The sequence below is a fragment of the Aspergillus piperis genome (genome assembly GCF_003184755.1).
Source record: "Aspergillus piperis CBS 112811 unplaced genomic scaffold BO85scaffold_13, whole genome shotgun sequence".
In the NCBI taxonomy this organism is placed as follows: domain Eukaryota; kingdom Fungi; phylum Ascomycota; class Eurotiomycetes; order Eurotiales; family Aspergillaceae; genus Aspergillus; species Aspergillus piperis.
The window spans coordinates 872323-891992 of record NW_020291603.1 but is presented as its reverse complement, the minus strand read 5'-3'; the positions used below and the strand labels follow the sequence as shown (position 1 = coordinate 891992).

Here is a 19670-nt window from a genome sequence, read left to right as displayed (position 1 = left end):
ATTCCTCCTTCCGTTGTCTCCGGTGTATTTGGCTCTTCAGGTCGCTTCTTCGGTCGATCGCAGGATCAAAAAGATAGTCTGTGCTGGACTACCCCACAGTCGAACCGTGGATACGTCAAGACTGGGCAAGAGAAGCTAAGCACGGTCGATGACGTGGAGGGGGTCTCTCGAACCACTCCCGACCTGAAGGAGACAATGGAAATCGGTCGGGAAGGTGTGGATGGCTTTCCTAATCGGTGGCCCGACCACATCGATGATGAAGGGAAAGACTTTAAGCAAGTGATGTTGTCGTTCTTTGACATGTGCAAGTCGCTCCACACGGAGGTCATGCGGGCTATTGCACTGGGCATGAACTTGCCAGAGCACTTCTTTGATGCCTATGTGGATGCGGGCGACAATAACCTTCGCCTGCTGCATTATCCTTCCGTGCCTAAGGAGGTCTTCAAGCAAAATCCGGGACAAGTTCGAGCCGGTGAACATAGCGATTATGGCTCTATCACGCTTCTCTTTCAAGATAGCCGCGGGGGACTGCAAGTTCGTAGTCCCAAGGGCACGTTTGTGGATGTGACCCCCATCGCCGACACCGTGGTTATTAATGCTGGCGATTTGCTGGCTCGCTGGTCCAACGACATCATCAAAAGTACGCGACACCGAGTTGTCGAGCCGCCGACAGCAGTCGGGGAGGAAGAGAACGATTCGGTTGTTTACCCTGATCGCTACAGCATTGCATACTTCTGCAACCCCAACATGAACCAATTTATTGAGGCTATTCCTGGAACCTTCGAAGAGGAGACACGTCCTGCAAAGTATCCTGGAATAACCACGGGCGATTATCTGGTGCAACGACTTACAGCAACCATATAAAAGCTTCGTTTCAAAACGCTGCACGGCACATGGCATACTTCTTGTGGCTGCAGGTCGCGTTTATTGAATTAATATTATGCTCAGCGGGTCTAGGCATCGTATTTGACAATTTCTTTCAGAGCATATAGCATCTTGTAATGGGTTATGCATGAAAGTTACTTTCTAGCTCAATGAGAGTATATGTATATACGTGCCATCGTGTTCTGTTTCAGTGTCAGTCTTCGGTGTCGGGTACCTAACAACTTGGCAACGTGCTCAGCCAACCCCCATCGATGATTGTGATATTGCCATTGGCATATGCCCCAGAGGGACTAGCCATCCAAAGGACCAAGCCTGCAAACTCTTCATGGCGACCAGCGCGACCGGGTGGCAGTTCACTCTTGGGAAAAGCACCATCCATGGCTGATGACTTGGTGATTCCAAACGCTGTCTTCGTCATCTCAGAAGGAAACAATCCCGGTGCTATACCATTCACACGGATATCGTACGGTGTGAGAATGTTGGACAGTGTCTTGATTAGGTGATGCACCGCACCCTTGGAGATATTATATGCGATGCTATAAGGCACGACTCGAAAATGACCGGCTACCGAACCAACTATGATAACCTGTGCCTTTGGTGTTGGGAGTTCGTCCATTGCGGGAGCCGGTCTTCTCTCATTTGCTGCGTTGAGCAGAGACAAAAATGCAACAACCGTGAAAAACGTCCCTTTCACGTTGATATCCATGAGCTTTCCGAAATCTTCTTCTGGGGAGGACCACAGATGATCTCGGAACTCAGCAAGACTTGGGATTGACCCGTCCGGCTTTGGCTTTGGCGGTGCCATTGGCAGGCCTCCATAGCCGCTGTTGGCGATGAGTAGGTCGACATAATCTGTCTGTGCTGCGACAGTCTCATAGGCTGCCTGCAAAGACTCTTTTGATGTTATATCCGCCTGGACTGGAATAATGGTGTCTTTTTTGCCAAGAGACACGGTCTCTTGCAAAACGTCTTCTCGACGGCCAAGGATGAAGACTTTTGCGGCACCATTTTCGGCCAATGCAAGGGCTGTTGAACGGCCCAATTCTGGAGGGTAAAAATAGTCAGTCACACGAACTTTGCGGCGGTAAGGGGCTCAGCTTACCTGTGCCACCACCGGTTAAGACGACAACCAGTCCTTCGACCGACAACAACTGGGCAGCATTGAATTGCGACATGTTCAGTACTGTCAAAAAGTATTATTCCCTTTCTTACAGATGCGATCGTGAAGAAATGCATGAGAAGGACAAAGGTTCACCGCAAAAAGTCGGGTTTTGTAGAGGGCGATGCAACTGGCTCAATCAGGCATATCACCGTGGGGGACGGCGTCAAATGATGCTGATTGAACTTTGTGAAACCTGCTTTTGCCGTTATTTCTATATTAGCTATCTTGCATGCCCTAAGTTCGAGCGGCCCCGGTAAGTGGTCAACTTGCAAAGTGAAAACCATCTCCGCGAGCAGCATACCCTCAGCGCAAGCTCACGACTGGCACTGGCTATATTCATGACACCTGCCATCGCAAGAGCAACAATGGTGACATGCTACCTGCAATAGTAATTGGGCGCTGATATCGGGCACGACCGGAAACAGCTGATCTCCAGCCATCCATACCTCGCGCGGTAACTGCTACCTTGCCGGGCTGTCATTCCGTTGGATATCACTTCCGTCCAACCATGTAGCAAATCCATTAACCAAGCTCACCATCGGATGTCTGGCATATTGTGGGTAAGTCGACTGGGTCTACATATTGTATTCTTTGTTGCGAAGTAAAGTGATTGTCGTATCGAATGGAATGCTGGTTTCAGACTGACACATCTCTAGAGCATCCTCAGGCACTCCACGAGACCTGAATCCGGCGTCTGGGACGGTGATAGGCTACAAAATTTCCTTACGTGATACATCTTACTTTCCCCCTGGGCAATTACTAAGGCACATTGATCCGTTCCTTACAGGGGTCGTTCTAGTCGTCTGTCCAACCCGTATGCATTCTTGAAAGCCACGCGGGGTGGCTTGAGTGTAATGACAACCGTACCGTTCGCACCCCAAGCGTTCTTCTCGAAGTCTTGGGGCTTAACCAGAAATACCTCATATCTCTCTTTCCCTGAAGTCAGTCATGGTGGGTCTGCGGTGTGAGCTTTATTGTGTTCCATATTTCCGTCGCCTTCCGTGAGGGTCATGGATGATGAGAAGGTTACATCCACGCGCATCCGCACTCCAACAAAAATTCCTGTTTCGACAAACCGAGTGGATATGTTCTCCGTTGCAGACAGTCGTGAGTACTATGATTGCCCGATTGCGTCACAAATGGGAGGTGACATGACGAGCACGATGTGCTGGCTATGAACGTATTTATGTACCTGCTGGGTGCCTGTCGAGCTTTCAGGTTTCAACAAGTTGCGGATGTTTTAACTTTTTGGAATACAACCGCTGATCAGCATGACTTTATATCGTTTGATTTTGCTTGGCTCAATGGGCTCCTTGCCCTTGAGTCTGGCATATCCCCGCCTCAACATTCCTCGGCAAGTCGGGAATGCGACGGGCGTTGCGCCTGGCATCGCACCTAGTAATGCGACTGCTCCCGGTGTTGCCCCTGGAACTGCCCCTGGAACTGCCCCTGGAACTGCCCCTGGAACTGCCCCTGGAACTGCTCCTGCCACTGCCCCTGCTACAGCTCCTACTGCCCCTGCGGCTGTAGCTCCTCCGCCTGTCGTGACATATTCCACAACCCAGGCCCACACTCCGTACACTGGGGTACCGACAACGACTGGGGCACTCACTCTTGGCCCTATCGGCCCTGGCATTTCCCCCTTGGGCATTCCTCCGGAGGCTACCACCTACCCTAGTGATGGTCAGCTTCATAGCCCCGAGCCTGGACCTTATATCCCAGCAGGGGGCGTGGGAACGAATGGGACTACCCCTGTCTATAACGCAAAGAGTGACTTTGACTACGAATCTTTGGTGAGTGTTCACTTGGCTCTTTCCACAGCTTTCTGTTCCTGCTAACATAATGTCAGGCCCTTGCGTTGTACCAAGAGTACATCGAGCTCGACCTCTTCCATGATGGACTGGCACGCTTCTCTGTTGACGACTTCACTGCTGCGGGGTTGACAGCGGAGGATCGTTTCTTGATCGAGTTCATGGCGGATCAGGAAGTCGGCCATGCGACCATGTTGACCAACATCTTGGGCGCAGAGGCACCCAGACAGTGCAACTATGTCTACCCTTATACCACAGTTCACGAGTTCTTGGATTTCTGCCAGAAGCTTACACGCTTCGGTGAGGCTGGTGTGTATGGGTTCTTGTCCCATCTGGACTCGCGCGAAGCAGCGACTCTTCTCACTTTGTCCATCACCACGGAGGCTCGCCAGCAAATGATCTTCAGGCAGTTCGAGGGACTCTTCCCCATGCCAGTCTGGTTCGAGGTCGGTGTTCCTCAGTCATGGGCTTGGACTTTGCTTGCTCCGTATATTGCCTCTTGCCCAGAAGGCCAGACGCGCCTCGCATGGCAAAACTTCCCAGCCCTCTCAATCCTCAACCAGCCGAACCCGGTTCGTATCAACGGCGCTGATGCTTGGAGGGAGACTATCACCAATGGCACAAACGTGCTGAACAGCACGGCGGTCCCCAGCTCGCAAGCTTGCCAGAACAATGATGCCGTGGGTATTAACTGCTCCCCTGCAATCACCCACAACCGCACAAACCCTCTGTCGTTCCCTGGCCGGGAAGTCTTCCTGTCTTGGGATGCTCCAGGACAGCCTGTTGGGCCGAACAATAGCTACGTGACCTCGACTACCGCTGGAGCGCCGAAGTACGTGGCGTGGGTGACGCAGCTGAACGTGACCTACTCTGAGTTGACGCTCAATGGCTCGAGATCTGGATCGACTATTCAGCCCAACGTTGAGACCTACGCAGGTGATCCCGCCGTTAATGGCACCATGTTCATTGCCATTACTGATACGAACCTCTACGTGACCCCGTTCAACATCACCATGATTAACCCTCATGTGGTCGCTGGGCCGGCTCTCTACCAGTCGGGCTAAACGAGTGGAAGTATGGCTTGGAGGGTATATTTAGCAGGGAAGGCATGCTTTTGACGTGTGATTCCTCGCGAGATGCTTCATTCTGATGATGTATTTGGTTTTTGACAGGGAAAGGAAAATTTCATGTCTTAACTATGCTGCTGAACCGTTTGTAATTCTATTAGTTCTTAATCTAGGGTTCTACTTAGGTACTAATGAAAACGTGGTTGAAGGTTAACCTATATTGTGTTACAGTGTAGACGGGCAGCCCACCAGGACGGCTAACCCCGCTTAACTCCGGCGGTGATACATCATTTCAAGTTGACACCTGGGCTTCACCTGAGACAACCCCTGCTTCTCGTTCTGTCGCGAACCATCGCCCCTTTTCTCGCCAATAACTAGCTACGCACATCTACAGAACTCCGCACGATGGAAGGTCCGAGGAACCGGAAACAGCGACGAGCAGCAGCGGCAGCAGCGACAACTGTCGACAGCGACACGTTCGATCCCTCCTCAATCCCCCTCGCGCGCCCTGCACCGAATCCCGCGAAGAGCAAGGAGAAGACCTTGATGGACATTATATCTGAACGGCAAAGCGAACTTCTAGGCCAGGCAAACGCCCCGACTGGGACTCCTGACTCGAGTCCCCGGTTTGTGACCATCGACCCCACGACCGGAGACATTTCCGGCCTCAACGCATCGGAGCTCGCGGCGGTTAAAAACGGGCAGGATATCAGGCGAGTTGAAGAAGTCACGGACGAAACGGCATCCAGTGAGGAGGAAGAAGACGAACCTGAAGAGTCCGACCATCCTATCCCGCCCGTCATCGACACTCTCCTGCTTTCAGTCCCCCTGACCACCCTCCACCTGACCCTCGCGTACCTCGCAGCCCATCAATATGCCGAGTCCATCGAACTAGACCACCTCATCCGCGAATCAGTATTCGTGGCCTTTCCGATGCTGACCCTGCTGGTCCATCTTGCTCACGGACACGTCGTCTCCTTCATTGGCAGCACTGGCAGGTTGAAGTCCACCGAGACGGTCTCGCTTCTGCCCTGGGACAGCGAGAAACTGACGTTAGAATTCTTCCGAAAACTGCTCTTTCCTCCGGCATTACGTACCATGGTGTTCCTGCCGATGGCGGTCGCTCTTGGCTGTAAGCTGATGGTCATAACCAACGACGAACCATACTACGCGGTGATGAGGGGGGCGCCCGCCATCGGGACAATATGGATCTGGAGCATTTGGGAGATACCGTTTGGGGCAGCCGTTATCGGGGCGTTGGGGCCATTGGCATGGGGGGTATGGTGGAAAGGCTACGGGATACTCTGATCGAGGCGGAGCAGAGCAAACAACGCTGAGTGAGATTATCGATCAACGCCCGGATCGCGCGATTTGCGCGTCCGTTAGGATGGAAGGAACTGCATCCTAGTACAACAGACATGCTTTGGTCTGGGACTCGACCTGCGCCGGCGCCTCGGTTATGATGGCTCGATATGCACCAGCAGCACCGGTCGGGCGGCGGACTTGCACCATGCCAGTGGCGGGCTTTTAGGATATCCCCTCTCTTGGAGCAGACACTATCACGTCACTACAGACACCTAGTTACAATGTCGTTCCTTTTTTTTTTTTTTTTTTTTTTTTTTTTTTTTTTTTTTTTTTTTATTCTGTTCTATCTTTTCCTGGTTTACCGCCATCTTTACCGCCACTGAGTTGACGAAGGCTGGGAGGTCGCAAACTCAATCACATTTGATGTTGTACAACGTCGGTTGCTTCATCACGCACGTACGGTGCAGAAGTCGGTGACGACAGCTGCTGATGAGTATCTGCTTCTGGGCCATGAATGACCCGCCGGACTTCCGGTTATGAACGATAGGCTATCCTGGACGGCATTTCTTTAACTCGAATCTTGGAATCCCGGTCGCATGTGAACATGGAACATGACCTGAATCAAGTGGATAGAGTTGGAGAACCTTAGATGAAGAGGGGAACAAAGAAACTACGACAAAAAAAGGAAATAATAAATAAAAATCTTGGACAATTAACGGTCTTGACATCGGGGATCAGTGAATCCCGAAACCGCGCCAACAACGCTCTTCCCTTTCTTCACTACGAAGTATACTCGGTCAGATCCTCGACTCGGGGTTTGTTTGAAAGCATGACCACCATCATTGCGAACATGGATGTCAATCGTGCTTCTACCCCTCCTAGACCATGTCGGTCGACGTGGCAATGCAGTCGAGTGGGAAGACCGTTGCGACTAGTGTCTACTCCATAATGCAACCCCTTGGGGGCCGCCAGGATCCAGGCAGCAGCTGCCAGGATGACCCGTTTGGATGCGTGGTGGTCGTTTCCGGAGAGACCGCCAGAAGAGCCAGGCTGGGGGCGGCGGCGATGAAGCCAGGGCACAAACTGGACCGGGAGAATATTACCGACGGCGAGAGGGAAGCAGGAGCTTACGAACAGGCGGTGGTCCAGGAAATCCGGACTGGCATGACATGGCGTCTGTCTAATTCTTCTAGTGGCTGCAGCTAGTTCACTGGCCCTGTCACATGACCTGCACGTTGCGGTCCCCGGCGCAGCCTCTCTCTCTCGTGCAGTTTTCATTGAGAAAAGAGTTGAGGGCGAGGGTGCAAGCTGCAGAGAGATCCTGTCCGGTGTCCACTCCCTCTTCCCCTCCCTTGTGCACCTTGGGATTGTTGGGAAAGGATAATCATGACCCAGTGATGCGCGGGTCCAACCCACTCCCTCCCCCCAACCGCAATGACATGCCGATCAGCGGACGGATGTCAGGCTTGGGGCCAAGTGTGGAGGATGCGCCATGGCGAGGCTCTGCTACGGTGCCACCCGTGCTAAACATGAACCTCAGCCGGATCAATTCGAATCTCAATCAAGGCGAGAACAGGACAGCTGAGTCTTCGAAGGTTTACTACTACTACTATTACTACAACCTTGGCGGAAAATTATCAGGGAAAGCCAAGGCAATCGCCCCATGGATGGGCGAAAATAGGTCGATCCAAGATCTGATTCGCGATCCTAGCGGTGACCAGCCCAACGATGGCGATAGGAGCAACAACCCTGTTGGGCAAAGACATGGAGAGAAAAGCCGGAGATTCCGACAAAGCAACACCGTCCATCCGGTTCAATAGTCGCGACGGATCCAAACTGGTTGACAGCCGATGGTGTGTAACCTTCCGCAAGCGGACTGCCGGCGGGGGAAAGAAAGAGGAAAAAGAGGAAAAAGAGGAGGAGGAAGTGGATGACAATCGGATTGTCCCGCGATCCAATCGATCATCATCCTCATCGAAGCGATTGTATGCCACAGTTGGATAGTTAGTCCTCCGCCCACGAGGCGGCGCTGGGCTTGCGAGAGACTAGTGAGTTGGGCCGTGGTGGTGTCGTCATGGCATCATCGATCCATCCATTCCTCCGAGATACAAACCGGCTGGAGGGTGTAGATCGTACAGAGATTGCCGATAGTAGGTAGATGGAAAGCACTCGAATTTCAGCCTGGTGAGAGAGATAGAAAGCATCATCCAGCACCACAATAACCCAAGATAGAAAAAGATAGAACCAAACACTATCGCAAAGAACCCACCATATTAGTGATAGCCCACTGTGGCAAGACAGAGCAGAGTGTCCGTGTGTGTGTGGCGCAGAGCTGAAAACCTCATCCAAGCCATGCGATAGACTTAGTTTAGTACCAACCTACTTTAGTCCAGAGAATAGTGAGGTAGCCGCTGAACCACTAAGCAGTTTAGTCCAGGGTTCAGAAAACGAATGGAAGATAGGAGAAAAGAAAGAAAGAAAAGTGGGCAGGGCAGGACTCCAAACTATTGCGACACTAGTACGGGCCGGACTCAACTTAACCTCAGTTTTCGGGTTAGGAGATCCCTTTTTATTTCCTTTTCTGGATACAGCAACATGAAAATATATTTCTTTTGATTTGATCGGTGTGGAGAAGATGTCTTTCATTGCTCTCTTGTTGTTTATATCGCGATCTATCCATCCATCTATCCATCTTGTACTTTTGTCTTGTCGATCGGGATTAGTATGTTGTTATGTATCATCGGTAGAACAAAGACACGAGATAGACTGACTGACTGACTTACCTTGTGATTTAGCGGATCACGCTAGTTTAATTAGTTAATTAGTAAAGTGTCGCAAAGCGGCGGGGATTGAATGTCATGTCATTTCGAGACAGACAAGACCCTGGTCGGGAATAAATGAAAAGGAGATTACGATTGGGTAAGGAGGGCTTGTTTAGTTAACACCTGTCATTTAGATTTATTATTAACTGTCTGACCTACGGAGTACGTAGGTAAGTAGTTACGTGTGTAATACCTCTTTATCTCTCTCCATCGGAGGAAGAGACGGAGTTTAGTCGGGTTTACTTGATCAAAATAGATTATTAATCTAAACGAAAGGGTGAGTGATTGACTATGAATGGAGGCTAAGATATAGAAACCTAATAAGGATAAGAGTTGTGAAAAAATCGGAAAAATATGAATCACGAGATAGAATAGTAGTGTCTACAAATGTAGTAATTGTAGTTTATTCATTAAATGTTAATAATAAGTAAGGACTGACCAGATCAGGCTACAACCCAAAAATGGCGACAAATGTTAGTAAGTAGTTAACACTAACTACTTGGTAAATGGTAAAGTTCACCAACTCCAAACTTTAACAATATCCGGGAATTGGTATGCGATACTAGGATCAGATCCCTTCAATTCATCAACTAAGTGGATAGACTCTTCATCCATACGTTACTCCATTAAGTAAGAATGGGTAGAAGACAAGTGGGAATTTGGGAAAAAAGTAAACAACAAGCCATCATCACCTTACATTAGGGATCAGTCACTCAACCATGGTACCGAGAGTGCATATCCTGGGTCTTAGAAAAAAAAGCATAACCTTAAAAAGAACTAAAAGGATTGAAGCTGGGAAAAGATAAAGCTGGGTGAACCATATTTCTTTTTTTTATCTTTTTCTTTCCGTGATCAGAAAAGCTTAGTGGAGAACAACAATCTATCTACGAGAACTATATTTATCGCTTAGAGAAAGAAAATAAGAAGAAAAAAATAAAATAATTCTTCAGCTGTCCACGTTCAATAATGAGACATGTGAATATTACCATAAACACGATGTTATGGAGAAATGAGTGTAGAGACTATTAAATGCTATTGCTACTACAATTAGAATAGATAGTTTGCTTGCTTGCTGACTTACTTGATTAGGTACATGTACATGTACATATACATATACATTTACATAAGTGATAGTAATAGAATATGTACATGATACAGCTCGTGTATGTACAATGTATGTAAGTAGTCACTAGTAGCCGAGGAAGATACATATGTATCTATCTACCGACATTGCTTACTACTACTGTATATGTACATATTCTTGGATCATAGAAATAAAAAAAATAACAGAAGTACCACATGTCATTTTGACATACTCTGCAGACATCATCACATCCTATACTTCACAAGTAGTACCCTACCGAGGTATAAACTTTATCCCTACTGATAATCTTCATCACATTATGATTTTGACCACATCCTTGTATCATGTTTGGCTGTTAACAGGGTCATCCTGGGATTGTTAGTCCACATTTCCCCTCTTTCAGAGAGGAGATTGATCCCCTATCACGATTGCGATCACTGTGAAACATGAGAAACAAAAGGAATGATGCTCCTGCTATATCAAGTTAGTACTACTACGCAGATACCTAATTGTTTAACCTAGATAGATAACTACACCGTAGATAGTAAGATATGTACCCAACAACCGGGATCAGACCCCTCCTCCACTGTACACTATACATTTTCTTTTCTTTTCTTCTCCTCCTTGCAAGGATCACGAAGGAGCATAATCCCAGTCAAACACGCTTACGGGAGAAAAAAGAGTCAAAGACAATAGCCACTGAGAATCCATCTACCCCTCTCGTGAACGAAGACTAGATTTAGTTCTGACAGCAAACAATATCCTAGTTAACTAGTAATTCATTTACCCTGCTTTATTATGTCACTCGACTGGATGGTGAGTGTAAATAAATTCAGATTTGGGCGGAGGGAGGAAGGCCTTTTACAATCGCAATCCAATTGCTACTTTTTCTCTACAGAAAGAAAGTTAAAGAGTTAAAATCAATCCAATGGATAGAAATATCCCATTCAAAACTGAAAATTAAACTAAACTAAATCAAACCCAACCAGCGCGTTTCGGTGTAATGTATCACACACCCACTCCATGCGCTTAACGTCCACAAACATGTGCCAAACAAACAGCCACTGTACTAGCTACCATCCCAATTCCCCCACAGGATTGGACAGACAACCACTTAGTTAGTTTTATAGTAAGTAGCTCACTACTAAATAAACTAACTAACAGCTAAGCGAAGATACACACCACCTCAAACAACTTCCATTACTATACCTACTTTAGTTCACGAAGTAGGGTAGATAACTGCTATGTTAATGTTAATCCACTAGTAGTAAGTGAGTAAGTAGAAGGCTACTGCACCGCAATGGAGTAACGTACTGCAAGGGAAATCACTCCTAACAGACTGACAGATGATCTAATCCACTCACTCACCCACTCACCCCCAATTTAACCGCTCTTCCGGGGTTACCCGGATAGGTATCGGGCGTGCAGGGCGAAACTTGCGCAGAACCTAAACTAGTCATGGTTAAGAAGATACAGTAGCACACCGTAGTTCACTGTAGTCTGCTGTAGTCTGCTGTAGGTGTGTGTCCCTTGGGACTAACGGTGCGCAATAGAAAAAGAGAAATAAAAAATAAAAATAAAAAAACGAGGGGGGCTGGTTTCTCGCCGGATTAGGTAGGAGATTCTTTCTGACATGATGGTCATCATTATGATACTAACTAACTAATTTAGCTTTATCTCCATGCTATGTATCTGTGCGCCTTTGCTATGTGCTTCCAGATGTATGTATGTATGTGTAGTTGTATGGACGAATCCAGTCGTCTTTTTCTGGCTCCATCCCCCTTGTCACTCCCCCACCGTCCACCCTGCTCTTAACGCCTAAAGCCTAGTCCGTAATCACTAACGCCCCCGAATATGTACGGCATTCCCAGAGCGGAATATCAACGGAAGAAGAAAAATGTCGCAAAAAAAAGAAGAAGAAAAGTCGAAAGAAGAAATAGAAAACAGAAAATCAAGAAGAGAAATGAAAAAAAAAAAAGCAACCCCCCCCCTTTACACCGTAATGCGCCCTGGATGCATTATCCCGACCGTCTGCATACTAGCACCCTTGAACCGTGCCAGCAAGTTACTCACTATCTCCCGATAGGTGTTCATCTGAGATAGCTTGAACCGCTGGATTTTCCCACTCGCGGTCCGTGGGATCTCCTCCACGAAAATCACGCCCCCATCCAGCGCCTTATAGCTGGCCAATTGGTGCCGTGCAAAGTTGTACACATCGTCCGCGGTCAGCCGGCTGCCCGTCAGGCTCTTGGCTCGCACCACGAACGCTCGGGGCAACTCTGTGCTGCCGTCCCGCGATGTAACCCCAATCACGGCGGCGTCCTCGATTTCCGGGTGCTTGAGTAGCGCTGCCTCCACCTCCGCCGGGGCCACCTGCCATCTGCACGTCACGGTTAGCACTTGCTTCGGGGTTTGCTTTCCAATTGACCACCACTTACCCTCGCACTTTAATCAATTCCTTGGTGCGCCCGTAGATGTAGAACTGCCCGGCGCTCACGTACGCAACGTCGCCGGTGCGGAACCACCCTCGGGCGTCTTTGGCGTCTGACCGGCCCTTGTACCCACTGAGGACCCCGGGCCCGCGCACCCAGAGCTCGCCAGGCTGGTTGTCCTCGAGCACCAGCTGGTGGTCCTGTCCGACCAGCCGCACCTCGTAGCCCTCCAACAATCGGCCAATGCTGCCGGCGGGGGCCTGCTGAGGCCCGTAGCGATTCTGGAACACCACCCCCACTTCAGTCATCCCCCACAACTGGGAGGCACGGGCGTCACTGTGAAGCAGTTCCCGGAAGCGCTGCATGGCGGCGGCGTCAATGGGAGCGCCGGCAACGCCGACGTAACGGAGAGAGGACAGAGAGCTAGTGGCGGACGAGGCTGACCGATTGAACTTGTGAATCATAGCGGGGACCATGTAGGTCTCGGTGATACCAAAATCGCGCACCGTCCGAATGAACAGGTTCATTTCGAAACGCGACAGCACAAACAAGGGCTCGCCATAGCGAATGGGAAATAGGTGGGTCCACAGCGCACCAAACATGTGGAACATGGGCAGCGACATCAAGCGAGTTACCTCATAAGGCACATCGTATTGGATGGTGAGGTGGTGAGAGATCATGGCATGGTGGGTGAGGTATGCTGCCTTAGGCAGGCCTCCGGTGCCGCTGGTGGAGAACATGGCGGCCGGCGTCGATTTGGCGATCATCTCGTCATCAAAGGCCACCCAATCACTTTCGCCATACGCTAGAAGGTGGGCGAAGTTCACAACAGAGCCGCCCCCACTGCTCGGTAGTAGATAGGAGGCGCCGGCAGTCGCATAAGCCAATGGTCCGGCGAGGAAGTATTGGGAGATGTAATCCCCTGCAGCTTCATCCACCAGACACACCTGGCTGGGATGCATTCCACGGTCGGCTGACACGCTCAGCACCGTAGGCAGTGCATCGGATGAGGTGATGATCAGTTTTGGCTCTGCCAGTTGCAGAATGTGCTCCAGCTCTTGTGGTTGGCTGCGCGCGTTGGAGCCCATGAACACACCGCCAGCCCCGATGATGCTGAAGAACAGCGCGGGGTATATGATCTACCACACCATGAGTCAGTGAGAAGAGGATGATGGAGGGGCATGATGGGAATGACGATAACACGATGGAGAAACAGGTAACAAATCAAATTGAATAGATCAGAGAACAGAGAATAGGAAGGGTGGGTGAGGTGTGGGGGGAGGGGCAGAGAGAGAGATCTCGAGGTAAGTAGTAGTGTTTGGGGGGGATTTGATAAGCGGGCCGTCAGGGGAGGATGATGACTAGATGACTACTTACACTATTTCCCAGGTGGACCAAAACACAATCGCCCGGCTGTACATTGTGGGCTTTCAGACCAGCAATCAGCGCTCGAACCAGAGTCTCGAACTGCAACGCGTTGAAGAATCGCGTAGCGTCCTCAGCGTCGATGAATATTGGCTGTTGCCGGTCATAGTGGACTGGGCCTCTAAAGGCAAAGGTCAACAAGTCGGTGTAGAAACCGTCACCGTGAGTGATGCCATGATTGTTGGCGTGGTCCAGGTGGTTGTCGGGGTGGGTAAGGTTGAAGGGATCGCCCAGAGTGGGAGACTCCCAGAGACTACCCATCGTGGAGGAGAGGACTGGTGATTTGTTCAAGAACTGAAGGGATGATTGACAAGATATGGAGGAGTGGAGGAGAAGATAGGAGTGGGAAACTAAAGATGGAACAGGAGAAGGGTTGGAGAGAAGGAGGAGGAAACAGGAGGAGGGTGAGGATGAGAAGACAGGAGAGGGAGGGAGGAGGGAGAGAAGCAAAGAGGAAGGAAGAGGGTCAATTCAGTCCCGTTGAGTTAGTGTTGTCAGAGTTGAATCAAGTCCAGTTGAGTCCAGTCCAATGTGAATCAATCGAATCACACATGCCCCGTTTCCAGTGTGAAGGTGACGGGACCAGATAGGAGCAGTAAGTGGTAGTAGTAATAGTAGGAAGTAGTAATGGTAGACAAATGTCGGGGCCTGGACGAGGAATGATCATAAAAGATCAAGAAAGAATTATTTCCCCGATCCAGCAAAGGGGAATTCTGGGGCGATAAATATATCTCCATTCATGATGGGAAGTTTCGAAGGGTAGAAAATAAAAAGGACCAGCTCATGAAACCGACACCTAATCCTGCGGCGAAAGTGAGAGAGAGAGAGCGCGACAGCAAGCTAGTAGAGCATGAGCTAGAGCAAAGAGAGAGAGTGTGTGTGCCAGTGAGAGAGGGGGGATGGGAATGACAAGGGAATTCCAGATTAATTCCAGTTATTTTTTCCAGTTTGGACCCCCATCACTTACCCTTTCGAACAAATGCCATGATTTGGAATTTGGAATTCCATCGCATCCTGAGAGAGACTCACTCCAAGATCGGGGCGCGGATCCCACTCCGACCCACGTCTTCCTCCCAAGACATCGAATGACAGCCGCCGATTGCAGCATCCACTAATCCCCTCGCGGTTTCGTCCTTCAGATCGCATCCCGAAGTGGGTCGTAACTTGGCCAGAGCGAACAGCTCCCGTCATGCAGACGAACTCACCTCTATTTCCTAGGCGGAAATTCAGAAAATCCCAAAATATCAAAAAGAAATAAGAATTAGGAAATAAAAAAATTATAAAGCGGAAAAAAGCAAAAACACCCCAAGACATAAAATAAAAACAGAAAATAAAAAACTCCAGAGAAAATAACAATATGAAAAACAAACAAAGAAAGAATAAAAAAATTAGAATAAAATAAAAAAAATAAAAGTTATTCTCCACAATCCATGATCTTCGTAACTTCCCTTCTCATCCCATCTTTTCCTCTTCCACTCTTTTTTTTTTTATTTTTTTTTTCTTTCTCTGTTTCTCTTTCCCCATACCTCAACTTAATCCATTATTGGGCATCTCTTCAGCCCGAACACCACGGTTCTTGACTCAATCTTCCTCATCCTGCCTTCCCATTGGATCTGATGACTCCCACGCTCCCCTGTCATCGAGCCTCTCGATCGTGCATCTCCCTTTAGTCCCAAGCTGGTATCGTTCTTTGCTTCCCCCATTCAGTATAGCCTCCCAACTCAGTTCCATTCATTCATTTCCCCTCTTTTTTCTCTTGCCACTTTCACTCTTCAGGAATCGGCGGAGCGGTTAGTATCTAGTTCATGTCCTCGTGCAGCTGAACCCACCGGTTAGATCTCCCGCCTTGGGAACCGAACTAGCGTTCACCCATGGTTGACGCCCCAGCCTGCTGGATTTGGGGGCTTTGTATTCAGCTTCCAATTCAATCTCGACTTCCACCCTTCCACCCTTCCACCCATCCCCCCCATCGTGCAATCATGCCTGCCTGTTTGGTATCCACCTCGCCTGACCCATGCTAGGCTGACGTCTTGCTAATCACTTTGGCAGCCAAAGTGTACGTCTTTTCCTGCAAGACGCGCCTGGCACCGCTGAAATGTACCCCGCCCGCTAATGGAAACCTGGCTGGTAGTACGGTGTGGGTAACCCTCTGATCACTTGTCTCTTTCTTTCTTTCTTTCTCTGTGGGTGTGTCTGCCGCTCTATCAGGCGCATATGCACTCTTCCCTCGACTCCATTACCGGGCCGCCTGGCCAGCACCTCGGGACACACTAGTCTTTCCCAGCGACATGGCAGGGCTCCATCTGCAATCTGCGTCTGCCACCGATACTTAGACTCTTATTTTGTAGTTGGTTCTCCCAAAGAGGAAAAAAGCAAGGAATCTGTGCGTCCTGCATGGATCGTGGGTGGATATTGCCGCCGGGGCCCTGTCAAGTCAACTTCTTTCACTAACTTGCCTCTCAACAATCATCCTGTGTCCCGTGCTCCGATAATCCGATTATCGATTTTCCCATTGCCTCATCCCTCCACCTTTACACCCCCCATCGGGCGGTGCAGCGGTGGAGAATACGATCCTCCCCCCGTGGCGAGCATCATTGCGTCTCACACGAGTGTCTTCACCTGCTAGCGTCAGGCAGGGAAACCCTGACCCTCCTGCAGGAGCCACTCGGACTGGTTGTGCCGGATCATGCTAATCTCTAGACCCTTCTATCTAGTTATCACCGTCACTAGATTCATCAGCCATGGATCTGAGGCGGCACGGTTCAACTTCCCCCTCCTTCGGGGACCATCCATTGGGCCTTCTCTTTCTCGATTCGGGGAATGCAGAGCTGAATCTTGAATGGCACCATGCCATCTTTCACTGCTCATTGGCAGTCAGCCTCCAATCCACCAATTTAGGGTGGGATCCCATCCCGTGCAATAGTATCAGGCTTCAGGTCTGGTGGGTAAATCCATGAAAAAACCTGGCTCGGCAAAGTGAAGTATCAGAAAAATGAAAATCAAGAGAAAAAAAAAATAATAAAATGAAAATAATAAAATAATAAAATTAAAAAAAAAAAAAAAAAAAAAATAAAGAAAAGGATTTTGTAGAGGGAAAACGGGCCGACAGTATGCCGCATGCGGTATGCGTCCAGCTGCTGGGAACATGGACTAGACACAATAGCCCCAAGATAACTCCGGTGTTCGATGTAGGTCCACGCTTCGGGAAATATACTTCTTCTGCATCGTTATGAGATGTCGTCATCCACAAAGATTCAAAAGACGCAGGTGCCCATTCACCGCAGTTGGCTCACGGCAATGCCAATTCGGAGGTGAACTGTGAACGCCTGTCAGATCCTCTCTCTTCACCCCCTCACCTCATCTCTCTCAAATCATTCGTTGGGCCATGATCTTACCTAGGGTATAGCCAATTTTTGCAATTGCTCTTGTTTCCCTTTTGCGTCGGTCTGTACCTGATCCTCACACCAACCCTTGCCACTCGCATCCCTCCTCCTCCACCTATCTTGGTTGGGATAAACCTCTCTTGGGTGTCTGCTTCTTGTCTCTCACCCACCCTCCTCCTCCCTCCTCACGTCCTCGGATTTGGAATATCCCGAGTCAGCATGTCATCCTCACCAGTACAGACCGTTGTGTCGGTACCACAGCCGGCCAAATGTGCATCAGGCCCACCGAGCCCAGGCGAAGCAACATTGACAGACCAGACTATAGTCAATGAGCTCTCAGAAAAGGTGGAGGCTTCACACAATCATGCAGGCAACAACCCCTGGGACCTTGAAGCCCAAGAGCACAAGGTGAAGAAGCTATCTCGAATCCGGTATGCCTTGCTCAACATCTACCGTCGTCTCTTCACCTTGGTCTTCCTGGCCAATGTTGCCGTGTTCGTGGCCATCATGGTCACGGACCGGACTCTGTTAGCCCTGGTCAACGCCACCGCCGGCAACCTGATGGCATGTGGTTTGGCACGACAGCCGCTGGTAGTCAACTCCATCTTCATTTCCGTCTGCTCTATACCAAGATCAGCCCCGAAATGGTTGCGTCTGCTGGCCGCCAAGGCGTATCATTATGGCGGCGTGCACAGCGGATGTGGCGTAGCCGCTTTCGTTTGGTATGTGGGCTTCGTGGGCGTGATGTCTCGGGAGTACTGGACCGGAGCGTCGGTTCTATCCCTTGCGCCCGTTGTCTTAGCATACGTTATTCTTGTCCTGCTGCTGGCAATCATCGTGGTGGCCCACCCGAAGTTCCGCTTCAAGAGGCACGACTACTTCGAGCTGACGCACCGGTTCTCCGGATGGCTCGTCGTGGCACTCTTTGTGATATTGCTCATGATCTTCGCCGACCAGGCCAAAGAGGCGTACCACGAGTCTCTGGGTCGGTTCCTCGTCACTCTCCCTGCGTTCTGGTTCTTGATGGTCACGGTCGTGGCAATCATCCATCCCTGGCTTCTTCTCCGCAAAGTCCCCGTCCGGGCCGAATACCTCTCCTCGCATGCGGTGCGTCTCCACTTCACGCATACCACGACGAACTTCGGCAAGGGCATCCAATTATCCCGACACCCACTGCAAGACTGGCATGGCTTTGCCACGTTCCCGGACCCAGAAGGTAAAAGCTTCTCTGCGTTGGTGTCCAAAGCCGGGGACTGGACGACAGCCTGCATCCAAGACCCACCCACTCACCTCTGGAAGCGAGGGGTCCTGATTAACGGCTTCGCATACGCGATGCGGGTCTTCAAGCGCGTGGTGGTTGTAACGACAGGATCCGGAATCGGCCCGTGTCTCTCCTTCCTGGGGGATGCAAACCGGCCAGAACTTCGAGTGCTCTGGCAGACGCGGGCACCGCTCAAGACGTACGGTCAGGACATCCTGAACCTGGTGTCCGAGATGGACACGAATCCGGTCATCATCGACACCAACCAGGCAGGACGAATCGACATGGTCCCGATCATCCGACAGATGGTTCGGGATTTTGACGCCGAGGCTGTCTGCGTGATTAGCAATCCATTCGTCACAAAGAAGGTGGTATACGAACTGGAATCTCACGGGATCCATGCATATGGACCCATTTTCGATTCATGATGTGCATATCTTTCCTCCATCTATGTAATTGTTCTTTCTTCTTCTTCTCATGTTCATGGTTATGTGATATCTTTTTTTTATTGTTTGATGAAAATATCCCCGGAGTTATTATTGGAGTTCAAGGAAAGATGAAAGACGAAGAGGGCAGAAAGATGCGAAAGGGAGTCCAAAGGAGCAAAAGGGTATTCAGGAGTTCACGCGGCAGACACATGGTATTTATTCTTTGAGTGATGGCGTTTCACATATGGTCGAAAAGGGGGGGATGGCAAGGGCAAGGCGAGGCGAATACGGCAAGAAAGAGCGGGAAAGCGAAGGTGTGGTGAATGAATATCGATATTTGTTCAAAGTGCACATACTACACTCAAATAGTGATGAATGAGTGAACTGAAACATAAGGGAAGAACACACACACACAACGAAGCAAAATTATCTTCACCAACAACAAGGTAGCAAGTAAGCGTAGCATCCGTAGCATCCAAGGGGGACCCCCATCCCACTAAATACTTTGAAATAAACCAAACCAAACCAAACCACTAGTTCGTTCAATCCAATCCCCAACTACTACCAACTAGAACCATCCAACCCAACAAAAAGTAACAAAGTAC

At 49.7% G+C, this 19670-nt stretch overlaps 8 protein-coding genes across 8 annotated transcripts; 5 read left to right on the top strand and 3 right to left on the bottom strand.

Moving 5' to 3' along the window:
* BO85DRAFT_374962 (isopenicillin N synthase family dioxygenase) lies at window positions 1-864 on the top strand (the record flags this gene model as incomplete). Its single annotated transcript, XM_025656148.1, has 1 exon — window positions 1-864. A coding segment is annotated over one exon (864 nt), but the record flags the coding sequence as incomplete, so codon positions are not given.
* BO85DRAFT_400717 (SDR family NAD(P)-dependent oxidoreductase) lies at window positions 735-2339 on the bottom strand. The gene is made up of 2 exons (XM_025657133.1): window positions 1988-2339; window positions 735-1929 (listed from the first exon to the last, which is right to left on the bottom strand). Exons 1-2 carry the CDS (start codon window positions 2058-2060, stop codon window positions 1100-1102), a joined length of 903 nt encoding a protein of 300 aa, XP_025514229.1. The 5' UTR covers window positions 2061-2339; the 3' UTR covers window positions 735-1099.
* A 979-nt stretch (window positions 2340-3318) lies between these two features.
* On the top strand, window positions 3319-4922 carry BO85DRAFT_439994 (ferritin-like domain-containing protein; the record flags this gene model as incomplete). Its single annotated transcript, XM_025658746.1, has 2 exons — window positions 3319-3840; window positions 3897-4922. 2 exons carry the CDS (start codon window positions 3319-3321, stop codon window positions 4920-4922), a joined length of 1548 nt encoding a protein of 515 aa, XP_025514228.1.
* A 900-nt stretch (window positions 4923-5822) lies between these two features.
* On the top strand, window positions 5823-6517 carry BO85DRAFT_450957 (uncharacterized protein). The gene has a single exon (XM_025660490.1). The coding sequence runs from the start codon at window positions 5859-5861 to the stop codon at window positions 6231-6233; it is 375 nt and encodes a 124-aa protein (XP_025514227.1). The 5' UTR covers window positions 5823-5858; the 3' UTR covers window positions 6234-6517.
* A 598-nt stretch (window positions 6518-7115) lies between these two features.
* On the top strand, window positions 7116-8050 carry BO85DRAFT_439992 (uncharacterized protein; the record flags this gene model as incomplete). The annotated part of the gene is made up of 2 exons (XM_025658745.1): window positions 7116-7404; window positions 7626-8050. 2 exons carry the CDS (start codon window positions 7116-7118, stop codon window positions 8048-8050), a joined length of 714 nt encoding a protein of 237 aa, XP_025514226.1.
* A 4078-nt stretch (window positions 8051-12128) lies between these two features.
* Window positions 12129-14254, bottom strand: afeA (adenylate-forming enzyme AfeA; the record flags this gene model as incomplete). The annotated part of the gene is made up of 3 exons (XM_025658744.1): window positions 12129-12516; window positions 12575-13707; window positions 13946-14254. 3 exons carry the CDS (start codon window positions 14252-14254, stop codon window positions 12129-12131), a joined length of 1830 nt encoding a protein of 609 aa, XP_025514225.1.
* Window positions 14255-14492: 238 nt separating this feature from the next.
* Window positions 14493-15416, bottom strand: BO85DRAFT_64298 (uncharacterized protein). Its single transcript, XM_025665554.1, has 2 exons — window positions 14961-15416; window positions 14493-14833 (listed from the first exon to the last, which is right to left on the bottom strand). Exons 1-2 carry the CDS (start codon window positions 15305-15307, stop codon window positions 14731-14733), a joined length of 450 nt encoding a protein of 149 aa, XP_025514224.1. The 5' UTR covers window positions 15308-15416; the 3' UTR covers window positions 14493-14730.
* Window positions 15417-17368: 1952 nt separating this feature from the next.
* BO85DRAFT_64377 (integral membrane protein TmpA) lies at window positions 17369-19173 on the top strand. The gene has a single exon (XM_025665556.1). It carries the CDS (start codon window positions 17596-17598, stop codon window positions 19063-19065), a length of 1470 nt encoding a protein of 489 aa, XP_025514223.1. The 5' UTR covers window positions 17369-17595; the 3' UTR covers window positions 19066-19173.
* The last annotated feature ends 497 nt before the right edge of the window (window positions 19174-19670 follow it).

Excerpts from the sequence above, each read along its gene's own strand:
- BO85DRAFT_64377 (XM_025665556.1), top strand. The coding sequence starts at position 17,596 with ATGTCATCCTCACCAGTACAGACCGTTGTGTCGGTACCACAGCCGGCC.
- BO85DRAFT_450957 (XM_025660490.1), top strand. The coding sequence starts at position 5,859 with ATGCTGACCCTGCTGGTCCATCTTGCTCACGGACACGTCGTCTCCTTC.
- BO85DRAFT_64298 (XM_025665554.1), bottom strand. The coding sequence starts at position 15,307 with ATGTCTTGGGGTGTTTTTGCTTTTTTCCGCTTTATAATTTTTTTATTT. Across the intron at positions 14,834-14,960 it reads CATGGCATTTGTTCGAAAGG|CTTGCTGTCGCGCTCTCTCT; the intron begins GTAAGTGATGGG and ends ATGCTCTACTAG.
- BO85DRAFT_400717 (XM_025657133.1), bottom strand. The coding sequence starts at position 2,060 with ATGTCGCAATTCAATGCTGCCCAGTTGTTGTCGGTCGAAGGACTGGTT. Across the intron at positions 1,930-1,987 it reads CTTAACCGGTGGTGGCACAG|AATTGGGCCGTTCAACAGCC; the intron begins GTAAGCTGAGCC and ends TTTACCCTCCAG.